This window comes from Phodopus roborovskii, unplaced genomic scaffold (genome assembly GCF_943737965.1).
Source record: "Phodopus roborovskii unplaced genomic scaffold, PHOROB, whole genome shotgun sequence".
Taxonomy (NCBI): Eukaryota; Metazoa; Chordata; class Mammalia; order Rodentia; family Cricetidae; genus Phodopus; species Phodopus roborovskii.
Genome location: NW_026125648.1, coordinates 2025393 through 2053319, shown reverse-complemented (window position 1 = coordinate 2053319; position 27927 = coordinate 2025393). Strand labels below are relative to the sequence as shown.

Below are 27927 nucleotides of genomic sequence, written 5' to 3'. Positions count from 1 at the left end.
GAAAACTTTTATCATTAGAACCTATTGTAGCTACTGACTTTATAAGCCATGAATTGTTTAAAGCATATTAAGGATGACAAAATACAAGTTTCAAAGTCAAAATTCAGATTTCACCACTTGCTAATATCACTATAACTTGCAGATGACAATGTTAACTTTCTAATAGGATAAACGAGGTAAGGATAAACGAGATACATCCATGTGGCACAGGAATAGCTTGAGCTCTGGAATCTAGCAGACTTCAGTACAAATCTTAATTCTGCCACTTACTAAAGAGATTTGAGATTTGGTGTTCTTCTTTATCAATGGAAATGACAACTGTAAATTACTCGGCTGGTGTGATGATTAAGGGAAGCAATTTGTACAAAGCACTTAGCAGAGTTTCTGGCATATTGTAAAAACCCTCTAAATAATATTTCACTGTTACACAATCAGTGTCTTGAGACTTTCGTTTTTTCTTTTCATTCGTTTTCAGGGTGAACCTGGTCTGCCTGGATACCCAGGAAGCCCAGGTATCAAAGGTTCTGTGGGAGATACTGGTCTGCCTGGATTACCAGGAAGCCCTGGAGCGAAAGGGCAGCCAGGCCTGCCTGGATTCCCAGGTAGGTGTTCTTTTCCTTACTGTTCCTTTCTCCTTCCTTTCTTTCTTACTCTAACTACTATTGGAAGCAACTTTTTATTCGGCAGACTTGTACTGGTTAGCAACATAATCTCTAAGTAGAACTTTACCTTTTTTTGCCACCTGCCCTTCTGTATGAAATGAGAATGAGAGTAAGTGTTCATGACTCAGCAGGAAAATAGCCCATGGGCAGAGACACTTGTTTGGTGGAGGAGTTTTCAATCTTCGACTGCTAGCCACAAATCAATTCAGAAGCTTTCCTAGTTTTGCAGGTGATAATACACTCTGCCAGGCTCTTGCCTGCTGCTAGGTCTCTTGGAACAGTGGACTCAGGCACACAGCTGGTAGCTGTTGGGAGAACAATTACGCTGTTCATTCAGATGACAAAAACTGAGTCATTCAAGCAAAGAATAGTCAAGTAGATAGCCTGACCTAGATTATTGTCTCTGTTAGTTCATGCTTCTGTGTAATTTTTTAATTTGGCTTCTCAATTTCACAGTGACATAGATGAGTCCTCATTTTCCCCCTTAGCTCCTTAATGGAAGTATTCCTGTCTCTGGATGAGTGTCTACCTGTATATATCCCTATGAATCCACCACACAAACCAAAATCAAAACGTTTTTGTTTCTCTACACCACGCTTCACCCTCACAACACTTCATCCTGAGATAACCAGTATCATTACTCCTAGCGCCATCAGTTTAATCTTGCCTGCTGTTGAAATTCACCTAAGTGGAGTTATGCTTTATGTATTATACTAGTGGTTCTTCACCTTCCTCATGCTATGACCCTTTAATACAGACCCTTGTGTTGTGGTGACTCCCAACCATAGAATTATTTTGTTGCTACTTCATAGCTGTAATTTTGCTATTAGTTTGAATTATAATGTAAATAAATATCTGAAATACATGATATCTAACATGCAACACTGGGGGTTTACAACCCACAAGATGGGAACCACTGTGTTATATCATTGTATGTGATTTCTTTGACTCATTATGTCTAAGATGAGTTGCACATGTTGCACATGTCAGTTATTTCTTTTCCTTGCTGGTAGCAATTGAAAATTTTTCCACACTCAATTATGTAATATGTAGTTGATGGACTACCTGGTATTTACCCTTTGAACTTTTATTAAAAATGAAGTTAGTATTCTTTGCTATATCTTTGATGGAAACCTGTTCTGATTTCTCTTAATAAGTTAAAGTTTGTGCAGACATTGAACTTAAAGCTGTCTCCCTTCTGCATTAGTTATGTGGAATGTCAAATTAGTTTGGAACTGTACATTTTTCATTTAACATGAATCTTTAAATATTTGTCTTATTTTAAATTTGTGCAGTGAGCTATTTTAAAAAGGAATTTTAATGTCACCTTTATTGTAATTGTGAAGACCTAGGGCTTTTCTAAATGGATTGTAGAGAGACTTTTTGAAAATTCAAGAAAAACAAAAACAAAAGCTCACTTTCTGTGTCTAGAAACAGCAGCTTATTTGTGTTCTTCCCTCTATATGTAATAAGGGAGAAAGATTATGGATAAATATCTTAAAGGGAATCCTTCTATACAATTTTAAAATGCCTTTTGGTTCTTTTCATCAGAGTCCTGAAGCACTGTTATTTGGTAACTCTAAAAAGGGGCTTTTAAAGGCCTTGTGATTTTTCGAGAAGATGTTCACCTTTTATAAACTATCAAAATATAAGGCTTTTTATCAAATATGGAGGACAAAGGACTTTTGAAACCTCAAGGCTCACACCCAGTGACATACCTTTTCCAACAGGACCATAACTTCTAATCCTTTGCAAACAGTTCCACCAACTGCTGAGCAATCATTCAATATGAGACTGTGGAGAGGCCATGCTCATTCAAGCTATCACAATTACTGAATGTTATAAGTGGTATATGTGTGTGTTCTTCTAAATTTCTTTGTAAAATGTTGAATATTCACCAGATAATGGTGGTACACGCCTTTAATCCCAGCACTCAGAAGGCAGAGGCAAGCATGTCTCTGTGAGTTTGAGACAAGCCAGGTCTACAATGTTAAGTTCCAGGACAGACAGGGATGTTTATATAGACAATCCCTGTCTGAAAAATCAAAACAAGCTATCAGGCCATTCAATTACCTGAGGATCAGGTTGATCTTACATTGATAGAGTTTTAGACTTTATTACTATTTTAATCTGTTCACTGAAAACAATAGAACTTCCTGGAAAATAAAATTAAATCCCTAAGTAAGTGAACATAGTTATTTGTGTGTGTGTGTGTGTGTGTGTGTGTGTGTGTGTGTGTGTGTGTGTGTGTACTAGTGGAGTACAAAGTAAAAACTTTTAAATTTCAGTTGTCACCTTAGCAGTCCATCATTTCAAAGTGATTCAAGTTTATAACCCCCTAAATATTAAAAAAAAAAAAAAAACACATAGGGGCTAAAGAATTGGCTCAGGGGTTAAGAACACTGTTTACTCTTATAGCAGACCCAGGTCAATCACAAAAGCCACATACTGGCTCTCACCCATCTGTAACTCCAGTTCCAGGGCATTAGACTATTTTTCTGAAGTCAAGGACAATAGGTACTCATGTAGTACGAAAACATACATGCTGGCAAAAGCACTCATATACATAAAAAAAGGAAATAAAAAATGGAAAAGAAACTAATTCTAAAATGGAAAGGGCATAGAATATTTAAAATAATATTTAAAAAGAAACACCTTCATTGAAAAAAAGCTTGGTTAGTGGGATTGCACTCCCTGATCGCAAGGTATGGGGTAATTACTGTAGTATGGTACTTGTAAAAGCATTAATAAATGTTATGGTTTAATAAGGATCAGGATAAACAAATAGGCCAAATAGATGTTTATTCAGGGAGAAATAACTTACAACATAGACAGATAAACACATAGCAGTTTCCTGGTCCCAAGGATGCCTCCAGATGCTCTTCTGTCCCTGTGCTGCAAGCAAGAGAGCTCCTGGGGACCTTCTTTAGACCTATTTCTTGTAGGTAACATCCACCCCTGTCCCCACCCCCAATGGGCGTGGTCAGTGCCACAGGTGCAGACAAAGGGAATATCTCACTACAAATAAGTGTATTAATATAAGAGAACATAAGGCATAGAAAAAGGACACATGCTGTTCAATAAAATGACCTGCATAAATGTTCCAAAGAAATCCAATAGGGAAAGTAAAGGCTCTTCAATAAAGGATGCTTGGTGTTTTGGTTGTAAGCCTATCTTTAAATGGCTGAGCCATCTCTTTGGCCCTCCATAATGATATGTACTCCCTTGTAAGTGGATATTAGCTATAAAATAAAGGACAACTATGCTGCAGTCCACAGACCCAGAGAGACCAGGTAACAAAGAGGGTTCATGGGCAGACACCCAGATTTCCCTGGGAAGGAGAAATAGAAGAGATTCCGTGAGTGAACTGGGGGTTGGTGAGAATGGGAACATGAGCAATCAGGTTTACAGGGCATGGAGGAGGAGAGTACTGAAAGATACTACGAGAAAGGGGGCATTCCTGAATTATGTAAGAATCTAGTGCGAGAGAATCTCCCAGGAATCTGTAAGGATGACCCTAGGTAAGACTGGTAGGAATAGCAAATGGCCAGCCTGAACTGGCCATCTCCTGTGACCAGATTGGTGCCTAGCCTATTAGTCATCAGAGAGGCTTCATCCAACAACTGATGGAAACTGCTGCAGACCCACAGCCAAACATTTAGGAGGGGTTTGAGGAATCCTGCAGAAGATGGGGGGAAGGATTGTAGGAGCCAGAATGATCAAGGACAACAATGAGGGAAAGCTCATGCAATCAGCTAGCCTGTGGCTCATAAGGGCTTGCAGAGTCTGAACCAACAACCAAGGAGCCTGCATGGGACTGACCAAGGCTCTCTGCACATATGACAGTTGTGTAGCTTGATCCTCTTGTGGGACTCCTGACAATGGGAGCGGGGTCTGTCTCTAACTGTTTTACAGGCTTTTGGGAACTTTGCCCAGCCTTAATATATGTGGAGGTGCTTAGTCTTCCTGCCGTTTGATATGCCCTACTTTCTTGATATTCATGGTGGAGCTGCCCTTTCCCAAACATAAACATAGAGGAGTGGATTGGGACTTGGGAATATAGAGAGGGTCAGGGAAGAGACTGAGAGAAGGGAAGGAAAACAGCAGCCAGACTATTAAGTAAATAAATAAAACTATAAGGAGTACAAAAGACAATAACTTCAAATGAATATAATTGATAGATTTGATTTAAGCAAAATTTAACTTTTTTCAAGAAGACTTAGAAAAATAAATAAATAAAATAAAAATAAATAGGAAAGCTGCATATTAAATACTATTGGTGTATTGAACAAACCAAAATCTGGCATAAATAACTCCTATAACTCAATAGGAAGAAATATAATCCAAATTTTAAAAAATGAGGAAAACTTTCAACTGATATTTCACAAAATGATATATTCTGATGGCCAGTCAGCATATGAAAAGTTGGCCAGTGTCATTAAACCATCAAAGTGAACACAATAACATCAAATAGTTAACACTGTGGCTATTTTTTAAAAATAATTGTTATTACAGCATATATTGTACATAGATTTGGAATAACTGGCTTACTCATATACTGCTGTTTTAAGTCTAAAATAGTTTTTCAGTTTTTTTTAATCAAACACAAATTAATTTCATCTGACACAGAAATTTAATTTCTTGCCATTTACTCAAGATAAAGACATATGACAACAAAAAAAAGCTATTCAAAAAGTCCCTAGTCATTTTATTAATTATACCTGAAACCTGGCAACAAAATCATGTCCTATAACAGATGACTGGATTTAAAATCAAGTGTTGAACAGCATACTAACAATTTTATTACCAGTAAAATATTTGTGTAATCACCTTTATATTTATGAATATGTAATAATATTAAGTCCTGTCAAATTAATTTAGAATTATCAGCAATCTTCAACACCTTTTAGATTCACTTTTGCTCTTTATTATTTCAATGCTAGTACTCTCAATTTAAGTTTGAATTATAGCTCATAAAGCAATGTGTTTATTTTCTTAATTGTTAAACTGAACTTTTTATTCTAGGAACCCCGGGACTTCCTGGACCAAAAGGTATGAGTGGACCTCCTGGTAACCCTGGCCTTCCAGGAGACCCTGGTCCTGTAGGTAAGCATGAAAGAAGGTGTTTTCATTCTATATGACTAAGTCTTTTCATACTCAGCATGGGGAGGGCAAATCTTGTTCTGCTGTGAGCATTTTCAAGAAAAGCAAATGTGGTGCCCATTCACTTATCATTACATATTGGGCACGAATAGAAATTACCAAAATTTATCTCTAATAGGCATTATTGTTTAGGCTCATGTTTTCCAGGGAGAGTAGTTCTCTCTAGAACAGCAAGTACTAGCAATATGTTTACTCATTGACTTTCAAAGTGAATCCATTGTCTTGCCTATACCTATAAAGCACACATTTCCTCTTGAATATTCTGGTCATATTAAAATCATAAAAATGTTTTGAACAATGAGCTATTAGATCATTCCTTATGATCATCATCACCTCTCTTCATTTATTTTTATTCTGTAAGATTTCATGATTTAGGCTAGTCAGTGGTACACGCCTTTAATCCCAGGACTCGAGAGACAGAGGCAGGCAAGTCTCTGTGAGTTCAATGGCAGCCTGGTGTACAAAAGAGAGTTCCAGGAGAGCTAGGACTTTTATATAGAGAAACCTTGTCTCAAAAAAATAAGAAAGAAAGAAGGAAGAAAAAGAAAGATTACATGATTTAGCGTAATAATTCAGAAACACTTTGTTATTTGCTTTTTTAAATTATGCATGGGAATGTGCATGTGAATGTGTGTGCCCATGGATACTACACATGTCAAACCGCTGGAGCTGGAATTACAGGTGGTTGGAAGCCACTTGACATGGGTGTTGGGAATAGAATTCCGGTCCTTTGGAAGAACAGCAAATGTTCATATTAACTGAGCCATCTCTACAGCCCACTTTGTTACTTTTTGTTTGTTCCTTTGTTCCTTTGGTTACTCTATATAATATCCATGGCTGTCCAGGAACTCGCACTGTAGACCAGGCTGGCCTGGAACTCACAGAGTTCTGCTTGCATTTGCCTCCCAAATGCTGGGATTAAATGTGTGTGTGGGCACCACCTCTGGCTCTACTTTGTTACTCAGAGAGAATCATTTGGAGCTCGCATTTGAACACTAGGAAAGGATGCAGAAGGAAGTTCAAAGTGTCAGAATAACCTGCTGTGCTGTTCTTTAGGTGGTGGAGGGAGTCCTGGACCACCAGGACCTCCTGGTGAAAAAGGCAAGCCAGGCCAAGATGGCATTCCTGGACCAGCAGGGCAGAAAGGAGAACCAGGTACTGGAGCTTTGTATTTATTTTTTCTAATTTTATCATTTCCTCCTGGTTCACTTTGATTGGTCCTTTTACAGCTACAGAAAAACTGTCTACCTTATTATATTCTAAGGTACCACATATTTCCCCCTTTCAAATTAAATTTTTTCTTGGCATCCTGAAGGTATTAGCTTTCGTTTGCTGAACATGTTGCTTTTCTTTAAAGAGCAAACAGTTCTAAATACTGTCCATTTGTTTTTATAACAAGAACTTACCCAGAAATTTTCAAATGTCATTGTCCAATCTGTACTTTATTTATGTGTGTTCATCTCAGTATACAAAGTATATCTGATAGTCATCATAAGTACAGTGTTATGAATGTGGTTTCTTTTTCTTCTCTTTCTTTCTTTTTTTTTTTTTTTTTTTTTTTTTTCAAAATGCCTGGGGATTGACTTCAGGTCATCAGTCTTGATGGCAAGTGCCTTTATCCACTGAGCCATCTTGCCAGCTCTGTAATTTTTCCTTTCTAGTACAACTGACAAATACCAAGTGACAATATGAAGAGTAAATCTATACCAACCTCTAAAAATGTTTGTTTGTTTTTTCTGTATATGTGAGTGTTTCGCCTGGATATATGTATATGGACCATGTAAGTTTCTTTCTGTCATCAGAGGTCAGAAGATGATGTCAAGTCCCCTAGGAATTACAGATGGTTGTAAATCACCACTATGTAGGCTTGGGGAACCAAATCCAATCCCTCTTCAAGTTCTCCCAACTGCTGAGCTGAAACTCCAGTCCCTATAGTTTTCTTATGTTCGAAATATTCTGTTAGAAGGCAGTCTTCTGGGGCTGGGCATGTAACTCAGTGATAAAGTGTGTTTCTAGCATATGCAATCCCTGGATTCTGTCTGTAGTACAAGCAAAAAAGGTGTGGGAAGGACAGGTGAAAAGGAAGGGAATGAGGGAAAGGGGATAAGGAGAGAGGGTAGTAAAAAGAAAAAAACAATCTTCAACATGTTTGATATACATAACGCACATTAGAAACCTTAATAATCCATTATCTATTTGAAATTGTTTTTAATTTGTACCCTAACAGGTCAACCAGGCTTTGGAATCCCAGGACCTCCTGGACTCCCAGGACTTTCTGGTAAACCTTAACAAAACAACTTATATCTACCCATAAAATGATGATATTACCCAAATCATTTATTTTTTTGAACTCTATCATTTACTATTATAAAATACACCAGAAAACTCAAAAAAAACTAAAGCTCAATTTACCTTTATAATATTTCTCATTTCTACTTAATGTAAAGTGCTATGTTAACAAAAAATGGCATCCATATGGAGAGTTCAGTAAGTAGTCTTTCATTTGTGTCATAAATACTAAGGACATTATAAAGAAAAAAGGTGAAAATTGTAAGAGATTGAGAAGCTTTCATTTACGCAGAAAAAACACTCTTTTCTCTCTGCAAAAGCGTTACCGGAGTAACATATAAGGCAGTTCTCTATAAATATGTACCAATAATAAAAATGTTTCTTGAAAACTTACCTAAGAGCTAAGCATGATGGCATACATCTGAGGCTGAGGAAAGAGGATTGTATGTATTTCCAGCCAACATGTGCCACATGGCAAGACCTGAGGTCAGGGAGGGAATAGTATTGTGGATACATATCTATCTTCTCTCTCCAGTATGTAATCTCATAATAAGCAGTATATAGTACACAGAAATCTGAATAATTACAGATTTGTATGTTGATATCTTGAAATGACCATTGGCTGTTCTGTAGAAGATTTTCTCAAACTAAAATTATATCCCCTAAAAATTCTAGTATCCTTTTCATGTAAAGTGTTTCGTTCATGGGCTACTGTTTTATGGCTCTTAAGTATCAGTGTTTTATAATAAAATGTCAAGAATAGTTTGTCTAGATTATGATTATAAACTTTTAGTATCCTGGTCTGAATATAATAGCAGCCATTGAATTTCAATAGTCTCAAAATGAGATCCAAGTCATTTAATAGTTGTCTTTATCCATCTTGAACCAATTCTTGAAGTTATTTTATGCTTTTTATATTTTGTCTCTTAATTTCCTCCTAACTGCTGGTTATGTGATCATCGCTATGTCCTGACACAAAGGACAGATACCATAGTTTGTTATGTTAATATTTTTTATTTGAATTTGAAACAAGCTGGATTTACATGTCAATCCCAGTTCCCTCTTCCTCCCCTGTTCCCCCAACCAACCCCAATCCCAACCCCTACTGTTCCTCAGGGAGGGTGAGGCCTTCCATGGGGAGTCTTTCATGTCATTTGGAGCAGGGCCTAGGCCCTCCCCCATGTGTCTAGACTGACAGAGTATCCCTCTATGTGGAATGGACTCCCAAAGTCCATTTGTATATTAGCAGATACCACAGTTTTAATAAAGAAAATGGATTATGCATGTGTTTGAAATAAAATCACCCTAGTGCATTTCATTAGCTCATCAAATAATTTTAGGCATATAGGCCAGCTTATAACTCAGTATTCAGTATTATTTAATGGAGCCCTAATTTTACTTTACTTCTACAGGTCAGAAGGGAGATGGAGGATCACCTGGCATTCCAGGAAATCCTGGTCTTCCAGGCTCAAAAGGTGAACCAGGCTTTCAGGGTTTCCCTGGTATGCCAGGTCCCCCAGGTCCTCCTGGTTCTCCTGGTCCAGCTTTAGAAGGCCCTAAAGGAAACCCTGGACCTCAAGGCCCTCCTGGGAGACCAGGTATGGTCATGTGTGGTACAAGAAATGATCTGTTTACCAGTTCGTTTATTTCATTTTGCTGGCAGGTTATTCCAGTTTTAGGGTCTTAGAATTTGTCACATAAGAATTCCTTTTAAGAAAATAGCTTGGTTCATACCTAGCTTATCCTAATATATACTTCTTTTCAGTAATGCTCGTATTATTTACTTAAAGTTCAAGTACAACAAAACAACTTGAATGAAAAGAAGTGAAATGGTAGTTATATTAGTATTGTTATTAAAAACTATACTAATAACCTGTCATCAAAATGCAATCTGCATTTTTTAATGTAAGCTTCTCAGCATGTCATCACAGAAATCATTCTAGTAATCACCAAATACATGCTTGTGTTCCATACCAGAGGCTGTTGCTATGGCTCTGTCACATGATTGGCAAATATCACTGGGCACAATAAAAAAACTTGATCTCTAGGAGCTAGGCCATCAAATTTATCTTAGGCATCACAGCATGATCAGACTGACTCATGATCTCTTCATATCTCATGTCTGTACCTTGCCTTTCCCATGTTCACTCTTCAATAGATCAGTTTTGCATCCAAGGTTCACATTTTCATTTTGTGTCTATGCTGTGTTCTTCCATTCTACTAATTGGAAATGTTCATGTTCACCTCAGGTTAATGCTGCTGAGCCCAATATCTGGTGATAGGTTATGAAAAAATTTGACAGACTTTATATTTACTTTTACTAGTAACTGAAAATTTGGCCTTCATTATTTTTTTAAAGAAGAGAAATTTGAGATTGAGAAAAAGCAAAAAATTGTCCTTTTGTTGCTTGAAAATTCTTAATTCAATTTTAAAGTGTCCCTTAAAATGAAAAAATATATTTAAATTACAATAAGATTGGGAGTAATTGGACATGTGTCCTAAAAACTTGAATTAAACATTATCACTTACTGGATGCAGAGCAACATCTTCAAAGTCAGATTTAATATGAGATTACTTGACTCTTCTAGAAGGTTCTGCTTTTCCATTGTTTAATACTAAAGAAAACCAGTGAAAAAATTCTCAGCCACATTAACTTTCTTGCATGCAATATAACGAACTGAAGCCAGTATCTCGCTTTGGTTGCATGGCGTAATTCAAATAAACCAAACTATTATCCTTTTATATTCTAATTAGCACTGTGGTTATTTGTCACTAGGAATAGAGCTCTGTTAGACATTTCCTTAAAATAATGACAGAAAAGCAGTCATCACAAACATGCTTTTGCAATCACTATTTTAAAAGGATAATCAAAGTTCTCAGAAAAATGCATATTTAATGAGTGATTTCTTGATTTATTTATATACTGTAGATCAAAAATAAAGATTTAAACTAGTTTATCTTAAAATCGAATGTTTGAGTCTGAGCTCATAATAATGAACATAATTAAATTATTTGTTTTTGAAATTGCAAACTATAGTGTGTGTGCAATTTTCATCTTCGCATTAATGCTACATGGATAGTTTGGTTTATATGAGATGCATTAATATGGACTTTGAGAGTATTCTATTATTAAATTCAACTTTAACTTGAAAGTATTTAGTATAATGCTTTAGTTTCTTGATGATTCTAACAGTTTTGATGTTTTCCTTTTCATTAACGATGACATTGGGTCTTGGTGAACTTCCGTCACTACCCAGGTCCTCCAGGTTAGCTCCTTAACTCCAAAGTAGTAACTGCATGAAACTGGAAATTTTGCCTAAGTATTTATGTACATATATTATGTATGTGTGTATATACATGTATGTGAATGTTTGAATATATAACTGACGTTTTCAAGTTTTTAAATTGATTTTAAGAACATATGCCAATTCAATTTTTAAATAGTGGCCTGGACCTAAGTTTTCAGAAAATTGTGGTGCCAAGTACTTCTCTTGGAATGGCTCCACATTATCCAATTAGAAAAATGAGCTAAAGTAAATGCTTCAAAATTCATACTTCTGTGTCATTTTAATTGAAATTTTATAGTACTCAATTTTGCAGAAAAAAAAAAACCTTTCCTTTGGTAGACTGTATTTTTTATTGTTGTCATATAAACTTTCAATGCAATAAAATTAAACTCATTCAGAGAGGCGTTTAAAAGTAATAATGTAGATTATTAGATCTTGCAGATAATGTAATCCTTGGTTGACTAAACACACACACACACACACACACATACATAAACACACACACACACACCTCTATAAGGTTTTCAAATAGCTTCACATATTTTGGCTTGTCACATATTTCTAAAGATTTATTTTTATTTTAATTTGTAAGCGTGTGTCCATGTGTGGGTATATACACTTGAGTTCAGGTGCCCACTGAAGCCAGACACATGAAATTCCCCTGGAGCTGAAGTTACAAGCAATTGTGAGCTGAACACTGAATGAGGGCCCTCTGCAAGAGCAATGTGTGCACTTAACCACTGAGCCATCTTTTTAGGCCTTTGTCACATATTTTTAAAATGCACCACTCTGAGGAAGAGCTAATATACATAAATTTAAAAACTGCAATGTAAGCAGCACAGATTAAAGCTCACAATAACATACATGTTCATCATACATATGCAAACAAATTCACCAAAGATAGCCGGGCATTGTGGCACGTGCCTTTAATCTCAGCCCTCAGGAGGCAGAAGCAGGTGGATCTCTCTGAGTTCAAGGCCAGCCTGATCTACAGATGAGTCCGAGACAGCCAGAGCTACACAGAGAAACACTGTCTCAAAACAAACAAGCAAACAAACAACAATAAGACACATAAACAAACCCCCAAAACAAGCCAAAATAATGTAAAGAAAAATTACCAAAATCTACCCAACAGAAAAAAACTATTGATTTCCATTTCTAAAAATATATGTACCTAATAGGGGCTGAAAAGTTAGCTATGGATACCTCAGTGTCATTTATTATTTTTCAAAATGAACAGCCCTTTTCTCATTTGTAGAAAGGAAGTAAAATGGGGTAAAGTATAATCCTGAGGTCTAGCTTTGGAGAATGGGGAGCACTTTTTTTTCTCAAATGAACTCAAAATTCAGTTTATGGAGGAAAGCCATGAGTCTCTATGTAAATTTGATTTTTTTTCCATACAACTTTTGCATACATACATTTGTTCATACATAAACACACACATACACAGAATATTTTCTGTATAAGTCTTTACTTACTAGAATTTATTTTAAAGCTAGAAGATGGTAAGACAATTTTCCCTTTTAATCTTCTTTAATTAGTTGGGTTTTGTTTGTTTTTAAGGTCCCAACCAAAGTTTCCCCTCCCTCTAGTCATCCCCATTCCTGAACCATCTCCCACTCCTCCCCCATCCACTTCTCCACTGTTTCTCTTCAGGTATAGGCAGGCACCCCATGGATATCAGCCAGCCATGCTGTATCAAGTTACAGAGAGATTAAGCACCTGCTTTTTCCTTAAATATGGATGAAGCAATTTAGTAGGAGGGATGGGTCCCAGAAACAATCAATAGAGTCACACTGCTAGGAGTTCCAAATGAAGACCAAGCTACACAGCTGTAACACACGCAAAGGGTCAGTCCCATGCAGGCTCCCTGGTTGTCAGTTCTGTCACTGTGAGCCCCTGTAACTCCAGGTTACTTGATTCTGTGGGTTTTCTTGTGGTCTGCTTGACCCCTCTGGTTCCTACAATCCTTCCTCCCTCTCTTCTGCAGGGTTCCCTGAACTCTGCCTAATGTTCAGCTGTGACTCTGTTTCTCTTTCCATCAGTTGCTGCAAAAAGTCTCTCTGGTTAACAGTTGGGCTAGGTACCAATCTACGAGTATAGCACAATGCCATTAAGAATCATTTTGTTGACTTCTGTTTTTCTTTTTTGCCAGTAACATCTGGTTCTATCCTAGGTCTCTGGGATATCCCACCTCTGGGTCCTGGCCCTTAGAGGTGAGCTCCCTCCTAGGGTATGTGTCTCCATCTGGGCCAGTCATTATTTAGTCACTCCAACAATTTCTGCACCATCTTTCCCTCAGCACATCTTTCAGGCAGAACAAATGGTAGGTCAAAGTGTTTGTGGCTGGGTTGGTGTTCCAGTCTGTTCACTGGAAGTGGAAAGACAAATTTTATTCAAGACAACCACAGTAGAGGAGACTCTATTATGACAGAGAAGAATGAAATAGACAAGACTCCCAGGACAGAAAGACAAAGTTATTGGTTGAAAATGACTGAGAGGTACTTAAAGGTAGGGAGAGACTTGTTAAACTGACTTCATATGATTCTTGCTGGCCAAGGATTTAAACATCAGAGGGATGAGGAACTTGATCAGGTATTAACTATTGGATATTTAGAGGCTGAGTGGCATGAAACTGATTTGGTTGGATTTTTCCTATGATTGGACTTGTTAGTCAAAACTAGGACAACAGGGTGAGGCTTTGCAAGGTTTTGTCAAAGAAAGATTCATTTTTCACACAGGAAAACTGAGACTCAAAGTGATTGAGTATCTTGCTCTTACTGACTGACTAGGGGCTCCCCAGGACTCAGCTAAATGTCTCTTCTACTATCATCCTTCCACAATGGCTTGATGCTTATGGTCCACTCCTTTGATAGGTTCATAGAACAAAACTGCTTTTATCATGTTAGGAGACTTGTTGTAGCTGTAACTAGCTGGGTCTTACATCGAGTTTCTCTCTCCTTTTTGTTGCCTCAAATCTCCATCATTCTCTAAAAGCATCATCTTACATTCTTCCTAAGTAGATGCCATTGAGTAGATTAAGACACTGAATTTGATTTAACTATCAACAGGATAAGGACAAAATGAAGAGGTACTTCGAAGCAATTTTGACTCTTTTCTGTCTAACTTGCCTAGAATTCTGTGGCTTTGATCATTGCTAGACTGGACTGCTAGCAAGGACCTTTTTTTTTCTGAAACACTAGAATATATTTGAAGAAGAAAGAGAAAAATAGCCACATTGCTTTAAAATCAATTTATTTAACAACGTTCCCATTTGTTAAACATGCTCAAATTGTAGTTATTGAAATCTAGCCTCTGCAAAGTTTACAACTTATGAATAAAGCAACTTTAAATGGACATTAGAATTAAAGCATACTAGTTGACTCTATAACATCAGCAATACACACTTATATATAAGACTCTATGGTCTCATATATGATTTTTTCAGCTAAATTTAATTAGGTTATTTGAAAAATAATTGATTGAGGTCTCATACATAAAATTGACTTGGCATATAAGTCATTAAAATGTAACCTTTTAGAAAATAAAGTCTTAGAAGTTTTGCTATGATATGGTCCAATATTTCTCATACTGGTGAAACATTAAGCTGTCATATATTAATAAGATATCTTTCTGATTATTATTATTATTATGCCCTTCTAAATCAAATATACATATAAAATATCTTTTCTTTGAATTATACTAAGTCATAATTTCTAATTTAGTTAATTGGATGGCCAGACGATTAGTCATTGGCTAATTTGTTGTGTGTGGTTAGGAGAAATACATTTTTCTATATTTCAAATTCTCAAATGTTTTTAAGGTTCTGGTTTTAATCATCATTGTTTTAGCATCTTGCACATGCCATACAGTAGTTCTATTTTTCAAAACCTACCTTTTATCCTTATATGAACACGATAGGGATGATAGCATAGGCAACACTCTTCTCATTACATTCAGAGAGATTGAGTTGTCCAGAGTCATATTGTTATTAAATAACAAAGTCAACAGTAAGTTCCAAGGTCTTTTAACATCTTGGACTCAGTGGTCTGGCACAATTTATTCTCTCTAATAGCCAGTGTTTATAAATCATAGCAAGAATTCTAAGAAAAGGGAAGTTGTGTTTATAGTCAATTAACACTAACCAAAGAGTGTTCTGTTTGTGTTAATATGTTCATGTAATGATCCTCCTTTAAATGTAAATAGTCTAGTTATATGTGCATTAAGAAATAGTTTTTTTAAAGTTGTTGTAATACTTAAAATGGCTTGGGGTGGGATATTGCATGCCAGAAAACTTTAAAGCACTCCTTCACTAATAGTCTTCATATCACTGGAAAATTCAGATATTTATTTTTAAGTTCAGTGACTTTTTATGATTAAGTACTTATTACAAACGCTAACTAATAGAAGATGATGGCCTCCTGATTTTTCATGAATAAAGGTAAATGTGAATGTATTAGAGTACGACAAAAGTACGACTATGTGTGCCCTGGTTTTCATTTCTCCATTGAGTCACAGGTGGGCTTTGTAATTATATTTTTGCCTATGATATTTTGAAAGTTAACTTTTGTTATCATATTGGGTCACTCTGAACATGCAAACGAATTTTTCATTTCATGATTTTATTAAAGGGTAGCAGAGGCTAAGATACGCCTAACTATTCACAGTTACCTCTTTTTTTTTTTTTTTAAAGAAAATGAAGGCTTTTAGTGAAATGGTACTAGCTTGCCAACTTTAATGTTTTGAGAAGCGTAACTTCTAGAAATGCTCAGTAGTAATGTTAACATAGTCTCTTAAATCAATAACTTACTTAATTCATGACCAATGGCTTATTCTCTAGGATAAGCTCTATTTGAAAAAACTTTAGTTCTCTATATTTCTGGATGGGTCGGTTTGCATATTGATTGTGCTGTAGGTATAAAAGAAATGCTGACAAAGGGGATTATTGTTTAACTTGTTCTGTAATGTGAACCATTTCTAACTCATAATCTTATTTTGTACTGTGTGATGTCTGACACTGCTAACATCGATCTTTGGGCTTTGGTGAACTCTGATCTTCCCAGGTTTCCAAGGTTAGACTCTTCTTCACTGGTCAGTTGTCTCTTTTTTAAAATGTTTTATATATGTGATAAGAGAAATGTACTTTATTTTTGTAATTTAAAAGTCATTGAAAAGCGATTTTTATCCTCAAATACTACTACCCTATTGGGTATTGACATTTTGAAGAAGGTAATATGACTTATTTACTATTGAGTTTGAAATGATACCAGATCTTTGTGCTTTGATTGATTGTTTGTAATAGATACTTTTATATAAATATATGGTAAATTTTACATAAACATGCAAACACCTTCACATTGTAAACTGCAAGACATTTATTTAAGCAAGCATCTGGATAATTTGTAATCTCTGCATATGATTTTTATGTTCTTGAAGTACTTTTGCTCAGAATTTCCATCAACTGTGTTCAAGGCTGTTTTCAGTTATAGAGGAAGGCAGCTACATTGTATACAGTTAAAATAAAATTACTATGTCCTTACTGGATCGTTAATTTAATATTTGGAAACAGCACAAATGCCAGGTCTGAAATGACAGAAAATTCCCAGTGTTTTATTTAGTTGAGAAAAGAATAGGCCTTTTCCTCAAGTTATGCAATATTCTATACCTTGTCATGATGCAGTACAGAGAAAGATGTCAGTCAGATTTAGTTTACCCCATCTTAAGTCTTCCCTTATCATTGCATTTATATTGGTTCAGAGATCCTTTAGTTTTTGCTTAACAGTCTAATTTGCTACCAGACATGCCTAAATTGGACAAAGTTTCATGTTTATTTAGAAAACCTTATTCTAATGTTTGAAATAAGAAGCTGTAATTTTGTTGGGAAAGGAATTTTTGTGATTGTGATGTCTGCTTGCCAAGCTAAAGTAACTGTATGATTTAAGTTTTCTAAATGTAAAAGTTAATTGCTGTAGCCAGGTGGTGGTGGCGCACACCTTTAATCCCAGCACTCAGGAAGCAGAGGCAGGCAGAGCTCTGTGAGTTTCAGGACAGCCTGGTCTACAAAGCTACACAGAAAAACCCTATTTTGAAAAACAAAAACAAAAAAAAATGCTATTTTATAATGAACTTGCTTCCTCTTTGTCATATTCAGATAAATTCCACATTATGAAACCACTTAAAAATTCTTAAAACATTAAAAACTCATAAAATCCATTGTTATCTTTGATTTTACTACTACTAATAATGTAATAGCAATCATCAACATGTCATGATTCTTACTATTTGATAGGTAATGTTTACCTGCTATTTCATTTAGTCATTCTCAAAATCAGGTAAAAGCTAAGGCTATTTTTTGTTTCTATTTCATACAAGAAATTGAAGCTGAAAAGATTAACAATGTTGTTAAGGCCAAAGAGCTTGTCACTGATGGGACTGGGGTTTGAACCCAGCATTGTAATTCCTATATCCAGACTTTCTAATTATTATGGTATTCTGTCTCCTTATGCTTTGGAGTCATAAAAATTAGGGAAAGTAATTAAAGTTTGAATTTAATCACATGTCAAAAATTAGACCCTTTGTCCATGTGTAAACACCTGCCCACTGTTCTAAATTCCTGTGTATAGGTTATGACTCCTTTTAAAACCATTCCTAAATAGTTTTATTGAAATCAATTTTTAAAATTCATACAATCACAGGAGAGAAGCTCGTTTAACTGGGGCTTTGTAATTATTTTTTTAAGGCAAAACTACGTACTCAGCCTCAGCTACTAAGCACACTCTACAAACAGTAGCATTCATTCCTCACATTCCTACAAAAGACTTGTCCAGTGATCAAACCACCTTGTTGCTTAATGGAACTGATAGCCTTATTTAGAATGATACATTACAAGTACAAGTTTTTTTTAAAAAGCTTAACAAAAAGTGGAAATATTTTGAAATAAGTTTTATATGTACTATACCGAAATAATAAATATCTAATATTTAAAACTTATTTCATATGTCAAATATATCACTAAAATGAACTTAAAGTTAGTGTGCTTAAGTATCTTAATTGTTCAATAAGTCATTGCTCAGAAGCTAGATGCTTGGCTAGCACATATAAGATCATATTATAGATTCACCATACTAGGAAAATTGCATAGTAATAAAAGCTGAATGAAGAGAGCTTCTTATGAATAAAGCAATTGAAGTTTGTGTTATGCTGGAAATCCAACCCAGGACCTAGTCAAATGCTACATCGTCATCCCTAAGTAATTTACTTTTAAATGCAGTAACAGAAATGACTTGAATTCCTGATTGGTCTATAGCAGCCATTCTGTAAGTACTGGTCATGTAGCCAGCAGCTTCACCTACTGCAGGGCATTTGTTGGAATGCATATTCTTGGGCACTCTCCCCAATGATACTAGAACCAAAACCCCAGGAGTGATCCAGGCAACTATATCAACATCTCCCTTCCCACAGATGCATACTGCAATTTGAGACTATTGCTCTGCTAGGTCTTATTACAATTTAAGTCAAACACTTTTCCAGGGATTACAGAAGCAAAGACTATCATAGCCAGAGTTGGTCTAGGTATGAATTTATTATGCTTAACAGAAATTAAAAGACAAATGTATGGGGAGACGTTGCTGATTGGTAGAGTATTTGCCTAGCATGCATGAAACCTTCCTTTCAATCCCCAGAATGACATACACTAGACATAGTGGTACATTCCTGTAACCCTAGTACTTGGGAAATTCAAGGTCATTCTTGGCAGCATGGTGAGTTTAAGGATAATCTGAGATACATGAGATGCTGTCCCAGAAAAGAATGTAAACTCTACAGGTCTACAAAGCAGCATTAATAACAAAAAACCCCTACATTTACACTAGCCAGTCTGCATCTATGTATATTATCCCACAAACTAACAGAAAGATGACATATTTTAGAAGCCTGACATACTATACTAAAACGTGGTCATTTGTTGTGCGTTATCAAGGTCTACCAGGTTCAGAAGGTCCTCGTGGTCCCCCTGGAAATGGAGGTATTAAAGGAGAAAGGGGAAACCCAGGCCCACCTGGGCAACCTGGCTTACCTGGTTTGAAAGGAGATCCAGGACCACCAGGACTCCCGGTAGGAAATGGAACTAGGTATTTGATGATAGAAGAGTGTGGGTGACAGCTTTCAAAATGGGAATTCTGAATTGCAGGATTTTATTAATACTTAACACGTGTCTCACTGGTGAAGTAAAAATAAAATAGAAGGCAAGGTTCCTAGTCTTCCCACTAAGGTATCTGCTGTTTTATAGTGAAGGGGTTTTGGTGAAAGCAAACCTGTGAAAGGGAAATGTACATGTACACATCAGTGCATTGCTTTTAGATGAATATACCCATAGAGAAGTACTTATGGTGAGTGGGAATAGTTTAGATGTTGAAATTAGAGTCATGGTCAGGTTTCAGTTCCACTACATGGTTTTGCTTTGTGTCTATGAAGAGAAGAGATGCCCCTGTTCTCTCTAATCACCTATAAAGAGAATAGCATAGTTACTCCTGTGTTTTCTATCTTGGTTTGAATAACACCGAAAGTCATATACTTCATCATTATTCCATTCAGGCAGATTCCTGGTAGACAGCCTACACTTTCTGGGCTGTCTTCTAACTGTGAAGGCCTCCTTATAGTAGAAAACAGTATTCTTAACATTTTTATAGTATCTTATTTTTTCTATACCATCATTGTTCTTCTAGCTACCTAGATTTGAATGTTTAAAAGTCACAAGGTATTAGGGGGCAGAGTTAGAATTTGAGTCCTTCAACTTTAACAGGAAAAACAATTTTCTAAGCCACTGTGCAATCTTTGAATCTTCATTTGTCTTGTCTGTCCCCTCCTAGTTATTATTCTAACACCAATGGTTTTTATTTACTTAGGGTAATCCTGGCCGGCCAGGTCTCAATGGAATGAAAGGAGATCCTGGTCTCCCTGGAGTTCCAGGATTCCCAGGTATTTGGAAGGAGGTTTTAAGGTTTTCCTTTATGTTTTTAAAGTATTTTCATTTATTCCTTGGACATTTCATATATTCGATGTATTGCTATCATATCTACCCCACTACCTTCTTCCAGCTCACCCCATCTGTCTCTCTCCTAAGTTCATGTTCTCTTTTATTCTTCTTATTATTATTACTATCATCATTATTAATAACCCCCAAGCCCAACTAGTGCTGACTATATTAAATTCCTTTGGTAAAACCATTTTTAAAATTTTCCTATGTAAAGACTTTTTCATCTGATTTTACTTCATCTTTTCAGGAATGAAAGGACCCATTGGAGTACCAGGTTCAACTGGCCCCGATGGGGATCCAGGCCTTACCGGACCCCCAGGTAAGAATTTTTCATCTCCTTAAGGCTGTTGATGTCTGATACTCAGAAACATGAAAGACTTTTGAAAGTTTCCATTCTGTCTTCCCAAAATATCAACATAATTTCCTAATCTCTTTATATAGTTATGTTGTATTGATAGACAACCTATTAAATTTAAGATAGATTCAGTATCAACAAGAAAGCCTTAAGATTTTATTAGCTTCTATACTAATATTACCATATTGAATTGAACATAAGAAAAAATTGCTTATGTACATTTGTATATTTTTAAATTAAAATAAATGTTATGCTAATAGAATTATAGAGATTTCTCTTAAACTATAAAAGAGGATTTCTGTTGATTGCTTTAGTTACCGTCTTAACAAGGACAATAAGATATATAAATAATGTCAAAATGAAAATGGGCTTGTCAGGGAGTAGGGCTGTCTTTTACTGGAGACAGGTAAGAAAGTACTATTTCTCACTGACCCTAAGAAATATATTTAGTTTTTAAACTTCTTTTAAAAATATTTTATTAGGGCTTTTTTTTCAGTGCTCTGGACATGTTTTGATCATAAGCACTTCCTTTCCTCCAGCTCTTCACAAATCTAGCCTCTTCTCTACACACCCAACATTAAAAAAAAATAAACCACAACAATAAATTCTTAAAAGATCAATTTTTAAAAGATCCAATTCTTGGATATATGGCCTTCCACTGGAACATGGTCAATTTATCTAGGACTACCCTCAGAGAAGAATGATTCGCCCTCTACCAGCAGCTAACAATTGACAATAGTTCCTCAGTGAGGGGTGGCATTTTGTGCCCAGTTCCCCTTTCCATGCTGGGACTTGGGCTTACAAAGATCTCATGCACGACATCCCAACTGTGAGTTTATATGTGTGACTTCTCTTTTGTACCCAGAAGACATTGTTGCCTTGTAATCATCTACCACCTCTCGCTGTTACACTCTTTCTGTCCCTCCTCTTCCTGAGTGTTGGGATTGGAGATGCATTTTGTATATGTGTATATTCTGTGTTTGTGTGTTTAAGTGTGTGTGTGGGGGGGGGGGTTTATGACTAAGCATTCCTCAATCTCTTATTCTCTGTACCTTGGTCAGTTTTGGGTCTCTATATTACTGTGTTGATCAACATCTACTGCAAATAGAACTTCCTCTGATAAAGGTTGAGAGATGCATTCATCTATGGGTATAATGGTAAATCGAAAGAAGTCAGTTTAATACTATGTCTATTTAGCAGAATAGTAGTAGTATATTCTCCCCTGGAGCCTATGACCTGTCTAGTCATAGATTCTTGGCCCAACAATGTTGCCAGACAGGATTCATTGCGTGAAGCAACACTTAAATTCAGTGAAAAAGTTGAGAAAGTTTTTGATTACCCCCGTGAGGTTTATGTCACTATTGTACCAATGGACATGTTTTCCTAGGCAATGCATTATCGTAGATAATAATGTTCCCAGCTGATTATAGTTTATGATTACTTTTCTCCTCTGCTAATGTGCCTAGTCCCATCCAACAGTAGGAAAGTTGGTCAATAGAGATAAAGTCTCCAGGTCAGCACTAAGCTTGATTTCTGCAACTTCTTTGACTCAAATCTGTGGTGTCTCCAGCAATAGAGGCCCTGCCATCAAGTTCTGGGTAACCACAACCTAGTAATGTCTGGAATGGTCTATGGAACCTCACTGGCCAACAACGTTGAAAGAAGTAACTTACTCCTGTCACTGAACTTTTCTTTTGTTAGCCTATAGTATCTTTTAGGGATATTGTTGCTCTGTTATTAAGTAACTACATTTTAACTTGTGTGTGTGTGTGTGTGTGTGTGTGTGTGTGTGTAAATTTCTGCAATAATAGAACTTCATGTGATGTTTTCAAATGTTTTTAATGGTATTTATCCATCTCCTTGTCCCTCTTTTACCTTGCCCCCCCTTTCCCTATCCCTAACCCTAACCCAATTTAACACTTACTATTCCTTTATTCCCATTTAACCCTTAACAGTGTTTTGTATTTTTCCTCCTTAGAAATCCCCTCTTCATGGTCCCTTAGCACTTCCTTCACCTCTTTGAGTATTCCAAAGGAAACACAGTTATCTGATGACTCAAAACTAACATCCACAAATTAGAGAAAACATGCCATGTTTGTCTTTCTGGTTATTGGTTACCTGATCAGAATTGTTGTTTCCAGCCTCAATTATTTACCCAGAGATTTATTGTTATAATTTTTCTTGATATTTTAATATTTCATTTTCATTATCCTTTCATCAGTTGGTTAATATTTAGGCTGTTTTTATTTCCTGGCTCTTGTGAAGAGAACAGCAGTAAACATTGATGAACAGATACCTCCTTTGGTTAAATACTGAAGCAATAAAGCTAAATCTTATGTAGATCTATTTTTATCTTTCTGAAGAACCTCCACATTGATTTCCATAGTAACCGCACAAGGATGTACTCCTACCATCAGTGAACACGTGTCCCTCTTTTCCCACATCCATACCAGCATTTGTCATTTTTTTGTTTTATTTTGTTCTTTGGATGGTTGTTTGTGTGTGTGTGTGTGTGTGTGTGTGTGTGTGTGTGTGTGTGTGTGTGTTTGTGGTGTGTGTGTGTGTTTTGTTTGTATTCTAGACATTCTGATGGGTAAGATGAAATCTCAAAGTAGTTTTAATTTGCATTGCCCTGATGGCTAAAGATATTAAGCATTTTTAAAATTATTCTTAGCCATTTGCAACCTGTGTTTAGTACATTTACAGTTAGGCTTGCAATGTCCTGTTGTTGGGTTTTTTCCTTTGATGAGTATAAAGTTTTCCTCCCTTATATCTTCTGATTAGTTTTAGATTTAAATTTATCTAATCAGAATAGGTACACTATGTTTATTGTTTAGATCCATTTTATTATAATACCTTTTTCTATCCCTAAGATGGGATCTATCATTGGTCATTAAGTATGACTTTTGGAGGCAACAAAAAAGATGGATCTTGTTTTCTTATCCAATCTGTTAGTCTGTGTCACTTTGTTAGAGAGTTGAGAACAGAGTTTGGTGGAGTTGGCAAAGATGGATAGAATTGGCAGCTGGAACTAGTTTTTCTGCTTAGAGAGGAGGGGAGCAAGGGTTCTTAGCAAGTGAGTATGGAATTGCTGTGTGAATCTGGATTCCTTCCTAATGAGGATTCCTTGAAAGTAGGACAGAAGGATGACACGGGCTAGTTTTGATTTTCTTGATGAAGTAATTGCAGTTTCCCCAAATAAACTTCTCTTTGATGTGGCAGCAGTTAAAAAATACTTTTCTGGTTTTTTGTTTGTTTGTTTGTTTGTTTGTTTTCTGTCATATGAATCCATCTTCTGACCATAGACCAATTTAGCATCTGTTTTTTTCTGGCACTTCTCTTTGTCATCTTCACATTTGTGTGCTTTGCTTCTTAGGTCCTCCTGGATTACCTGGTCCTTCAGGACAGAGCATTATAATCAAAGGAGATGCTGGTCCTCCAGGGGTTCCTGGCCAACCTGGATTAAAAGGTCCACCAGGACTTCCAGGCCCTCAAGGCTTACCAGGTACCTTTATGGATCATTGTTTAAGACCTATCTATTTGAAAACCTTAAATATCAAAAGTTTGTCTCTAATAATGGTAGTCTCAGCTAGGAATAGAATACTAGTCCAGCTATGTATAACCATCCTTTAGGCCCAACCATATCTCTTTGAATACCTCTGGCCATGCTAATTTAAATGACTTGATTGTGTTAAAATCCATTTTTTTTCCTGTAGGTCTAATTGGCCCTCCAGGAGATCCAGGACGCACTGGACTTCCAGGCTTTGATGGTGCAGGAGGGCGCAAAGGAGACCCAGGTCTGCCAGGACAGCCAGGTAAAATGACTAAAACAATGCTGCTGGTTGTAATACATCATAATGTTTATGCTTTCAAGGCCTCTGGATGTGGGTCTGTACTTGAACTTTGAAAACTTCTTATTGAGAGAGCATGGCTACCTGTCAAATCTGGCTCTGGGGAAAAAAAGGAAGCATATCCAAGGAGATATGCTATAGCATAAAAACAATATTGCTTTGCTTTTGCTTGTATATAAACTACTAGAAATCCAAGATATTCTTCCAGGTAATCAAAATAATAACTAGTTAAATTATTTTTATTTTATTTTATTTTAGTCAACCTACTTTCAGAAAGTATTTGATTAAACTTGTAAAACAAATGCACTAATATGATTACTAAAATAAGAAGCCTGGCTGTGGTGGCACATAACTTTAATCCCAGCATTAAGAATGCAGAGTGAGGAAGATCAAGGCCAGCCTGGTCTAAAGAGTAAGTTCCAAGACAGTCAGGGTTACACAGAGAAACTCTGTTTCCAAAAACAACAAAAAACTAGGAAGATAATAAAGAGAATAGATTGTTAATACTTTAATAACTCTAGAATATATGTGTATATACATATGTACATATATATACATATATATATCAAGTAATATAAACATAAAGAATGTGTGTTCGTAGAAAGTATCATTGATGATAATACATGTGTGCCTTCCTAGAGCCAACACTGCCAATTCAGTAACATCTTTATCACAGGCATTGCTATGAAGTGTCCTAAAAGCAAAAATCAGCACACACTGTGGTTAAAGGCAAAGAAGATCCAGTGGCATATTAAAATGGTGCATTTTGAAGGCTTCTTATGAATGTTACCTATTTTCTAATTGAGCATCCTTCAGACATATTGAAAGCAAAATGTTTCATCACTGACTCTGGAAGAACTACAGAAACCATAAACTTCTTTTTCTGTTGATGAATGAAACAGCTGGCTGAAATTTGGTCATAAGACTCAACTTCCTTTAATATAGCAAGAGAATAAATAACATATTGGCTTTCCATAGGCATCACTTCCTCCTACCTAAGAGTCTGTTCTTCTAGAATTTTAGTGCTTAATGTCTTCCGCCAATGCAAGGAAAAAATAAACACAATATCTTTGAGGGCAAAGGAAACAATCTCATTTGTCCATCTTCCCATTATATCTGACAGTACTTTTAGAGACACCCGATAAATATTGAATAAATTAACTAATAAAATTAAGTCATTATGCTTTGTGAATAGCCACAATAGTAGCTTAAAGCTTGCTTAATCTTTCACACTAATGATTACATACAAATAGGTACCCGTGGATTGGATGGTCCCCCAGGACCAGACGGAATGCAAGGACCTCCAGGTCCCCCTGGAACCACCTCGGTTGCCCATGGATTCCTCATCACACGCCACAGCCAGACAACAGATGCACCACAGTGCCCACAGGGAACAGTCCATATCTATGAAGGCTTTTCTCTCCTGTATGTACAAGGAAATAAAAGAGCCCATGGTCAAGACTTGGGTAAGATAGTTAGCACTGAATTTCTTTCTATGCATTTTGTACTTATTTTCAAATTCTTCTTAGGGTCTAGAGTGAACTTAGACAAAGTACATAACTCTATTCTTTGGGGCCTTCAAATTGAAGAGCATGTCAAGGCCAACTAACTACAGTCAGTATAAATTTTATATGAATAATTTTAACTTCAAATTGAAAAATGTTAAAATTGCTGTAGCTAGTATAAGGTTACAAGGTTCCATTTTTGGTTTAAAGCAAGATGACTTCAAAGGGAGCATGTTTCCTTTTATTTGGCTTAGCAAGGAAACAGTTGTCCTGGACTTTCTACAGTATAGCAACAGCTTGATTACACAGCTTTGTTTACAGAGTGAGTTCCATGGCAGCCAGCATTACACAGAGAAACCCTATCCCTAAAAACCATATATATATATGAATAAAAGATTTATTTTGTCCCATAGTAGCATAGGTTTCAGAATTCCATTTTCATTCAGCTAGTGTCACTCTTTCCTGACCTTAATGATGCAAACCATCATGGTAGAAGTATATTGAAGAACACATATACTCAGTTCACAGTGATTAGGAAGTAGAGAAATGACTGCCTTTTCTGGTGGGCTTCCTTCTTTCTCAATCCCTTTTGACCCCTTCTTTATCTCCAGTCTATTTGATGGTATCATCCATATTCAAGATGTGTTTTCCTTTATCAGGAAACACAGACACACCTAGAGGTGTGCTTTGCTAACTTTGTGGGTATGAGGGATGTCTCAAAGCAATGAAGTTGGGAACCTAGATTAAACATCAGTTTAACCTTAACTTTTCTTTTCTTTGTTCTTCCTGCAATTTTTCCTTCTATTTCATGTTTGTTTAACCTTTTGCACATCTTTAAACCTTTATATAGTTGGTTAGCATTGTTATTAATATTATTCTTATACTTACAGAGATTGCTAGTGCACACAAGATATATACTGAACATATCTTAGGAAAAAGGAGCAGCATGAAATTAGGCATTGGTAGATTTTGCAAAGATTTGGCGTTTATCCTTTATGTGTAGTATAGATGTTCTCCAATAGACACCATTGCTTGTAGGATTCATAACCAATTCAAAAACAATACTGGGAATATGTAATGATCTATAACAACAAAATCTGAACATATTGTAAAATACATATTGATTTTATAAATGATAAAATGAGTGACTCCTAGGGTCAAAAATTGTAATTTTTATCTAAGAAATGTGCACCAATTTCTTTATGAAACACTTTCTTTTTCATGACTTCAAGAGAAACTAAACATCATAATGTATTCCTTCATCCTTTTCTTCTCATTTCTTCCTAGGGACTGCTGGCAGCTGTCTTCGTCGATTCAGTACCATGCCTTTTATGTTCTGCAACATTAACAACATTTGTAACTTTGCTTCAAGAAACGACTATTCTTACTGGCTTTCTACCCCAGAGCCCATGCCAATGAGCATGGAACCCCTGAAGGGCCAGAGCATCCAACCATTCATTAGTCGGTGAGGCTCTGGTTTAGCTTTGACCTTATCCCAGCTTAGTTTAGCTAGTAAGAAATAGGTCTAAATTGGGTAATCAATGCTATTCATCCCCAGTTAAGTATACAAGAGTGATTTTTTTAACATTATGATGTTTAATTTTAACTAGAGAAATGAGAATATGTGCCTCAAAGAAATGTGTCTGTTTTTGATAGATTGGGAAAAAAACTAAATAAACATGTAGTTATAAAGGAAAGTCATATAAACGAGAAAGTGAGAATGGATAATAGAAAAATGTACCACGAATTTAGTATTTAAAGTTTCTATATTGAGAAAGTTA

General features: G+C 36.1%; 1 protein-coding gene across 1 annotated transcript in view; it reads left to right on the top strand.

Annotated features, from left to right (window-relative positions):
• The window catches only part of Col4a5 (collagen type IV alpha 5 chain), a 152186-nt gene that overhangs the window by 120061 nt on the left and 4198 nt on the right, over nucleotides 1-27927 (top strand). The window contains exons 37-48 of the mRNA XM_051178007.1: nucleotides 476-602; nucleotides 5688-5768; nucleotides 6882-6980; nucleotides 8053-8103; nucleotides 9527-9712; nucleotides 19380-19513; nucleotides 20305-20377; nucleotides 20683-20754; nucleotides 24167-24295; nucleotides 24507-24605; nucleotides 25895-26107; nucleotides 27434-27611. Of these exons, the coding sequence (XP_051033964.1) occupies nucleotides 476-602; nucleotides 5688-5768; nucleotides 6882-6980; nucleotides 8053-8103; nucleotides 9527-9712; nucleotides 19380-19513; nucleotides 20305-20377; nucleotides 20683-20754; nucleotides 24167-24295; nucleotides 24507-24605; nucleotides 25895-26107; nucleotides 27434-27611 (1442 nt within the window). The remainder of the gene's footprint in view (nucleotides 1-475; nucleotides 603-5687; nucleotides 5769-6881; nucleotides 6981-8052; nucleotides 8104-9526; nucleotides 9713-19379; nucleotides 19514-20304; nucleotides 20378-20682; nucleotides 20755-24166; nucleotides 24296-24506; nucleotides 24606-25894; nucleotides 26108-27433; nucleotides 27612-27927) is intronic.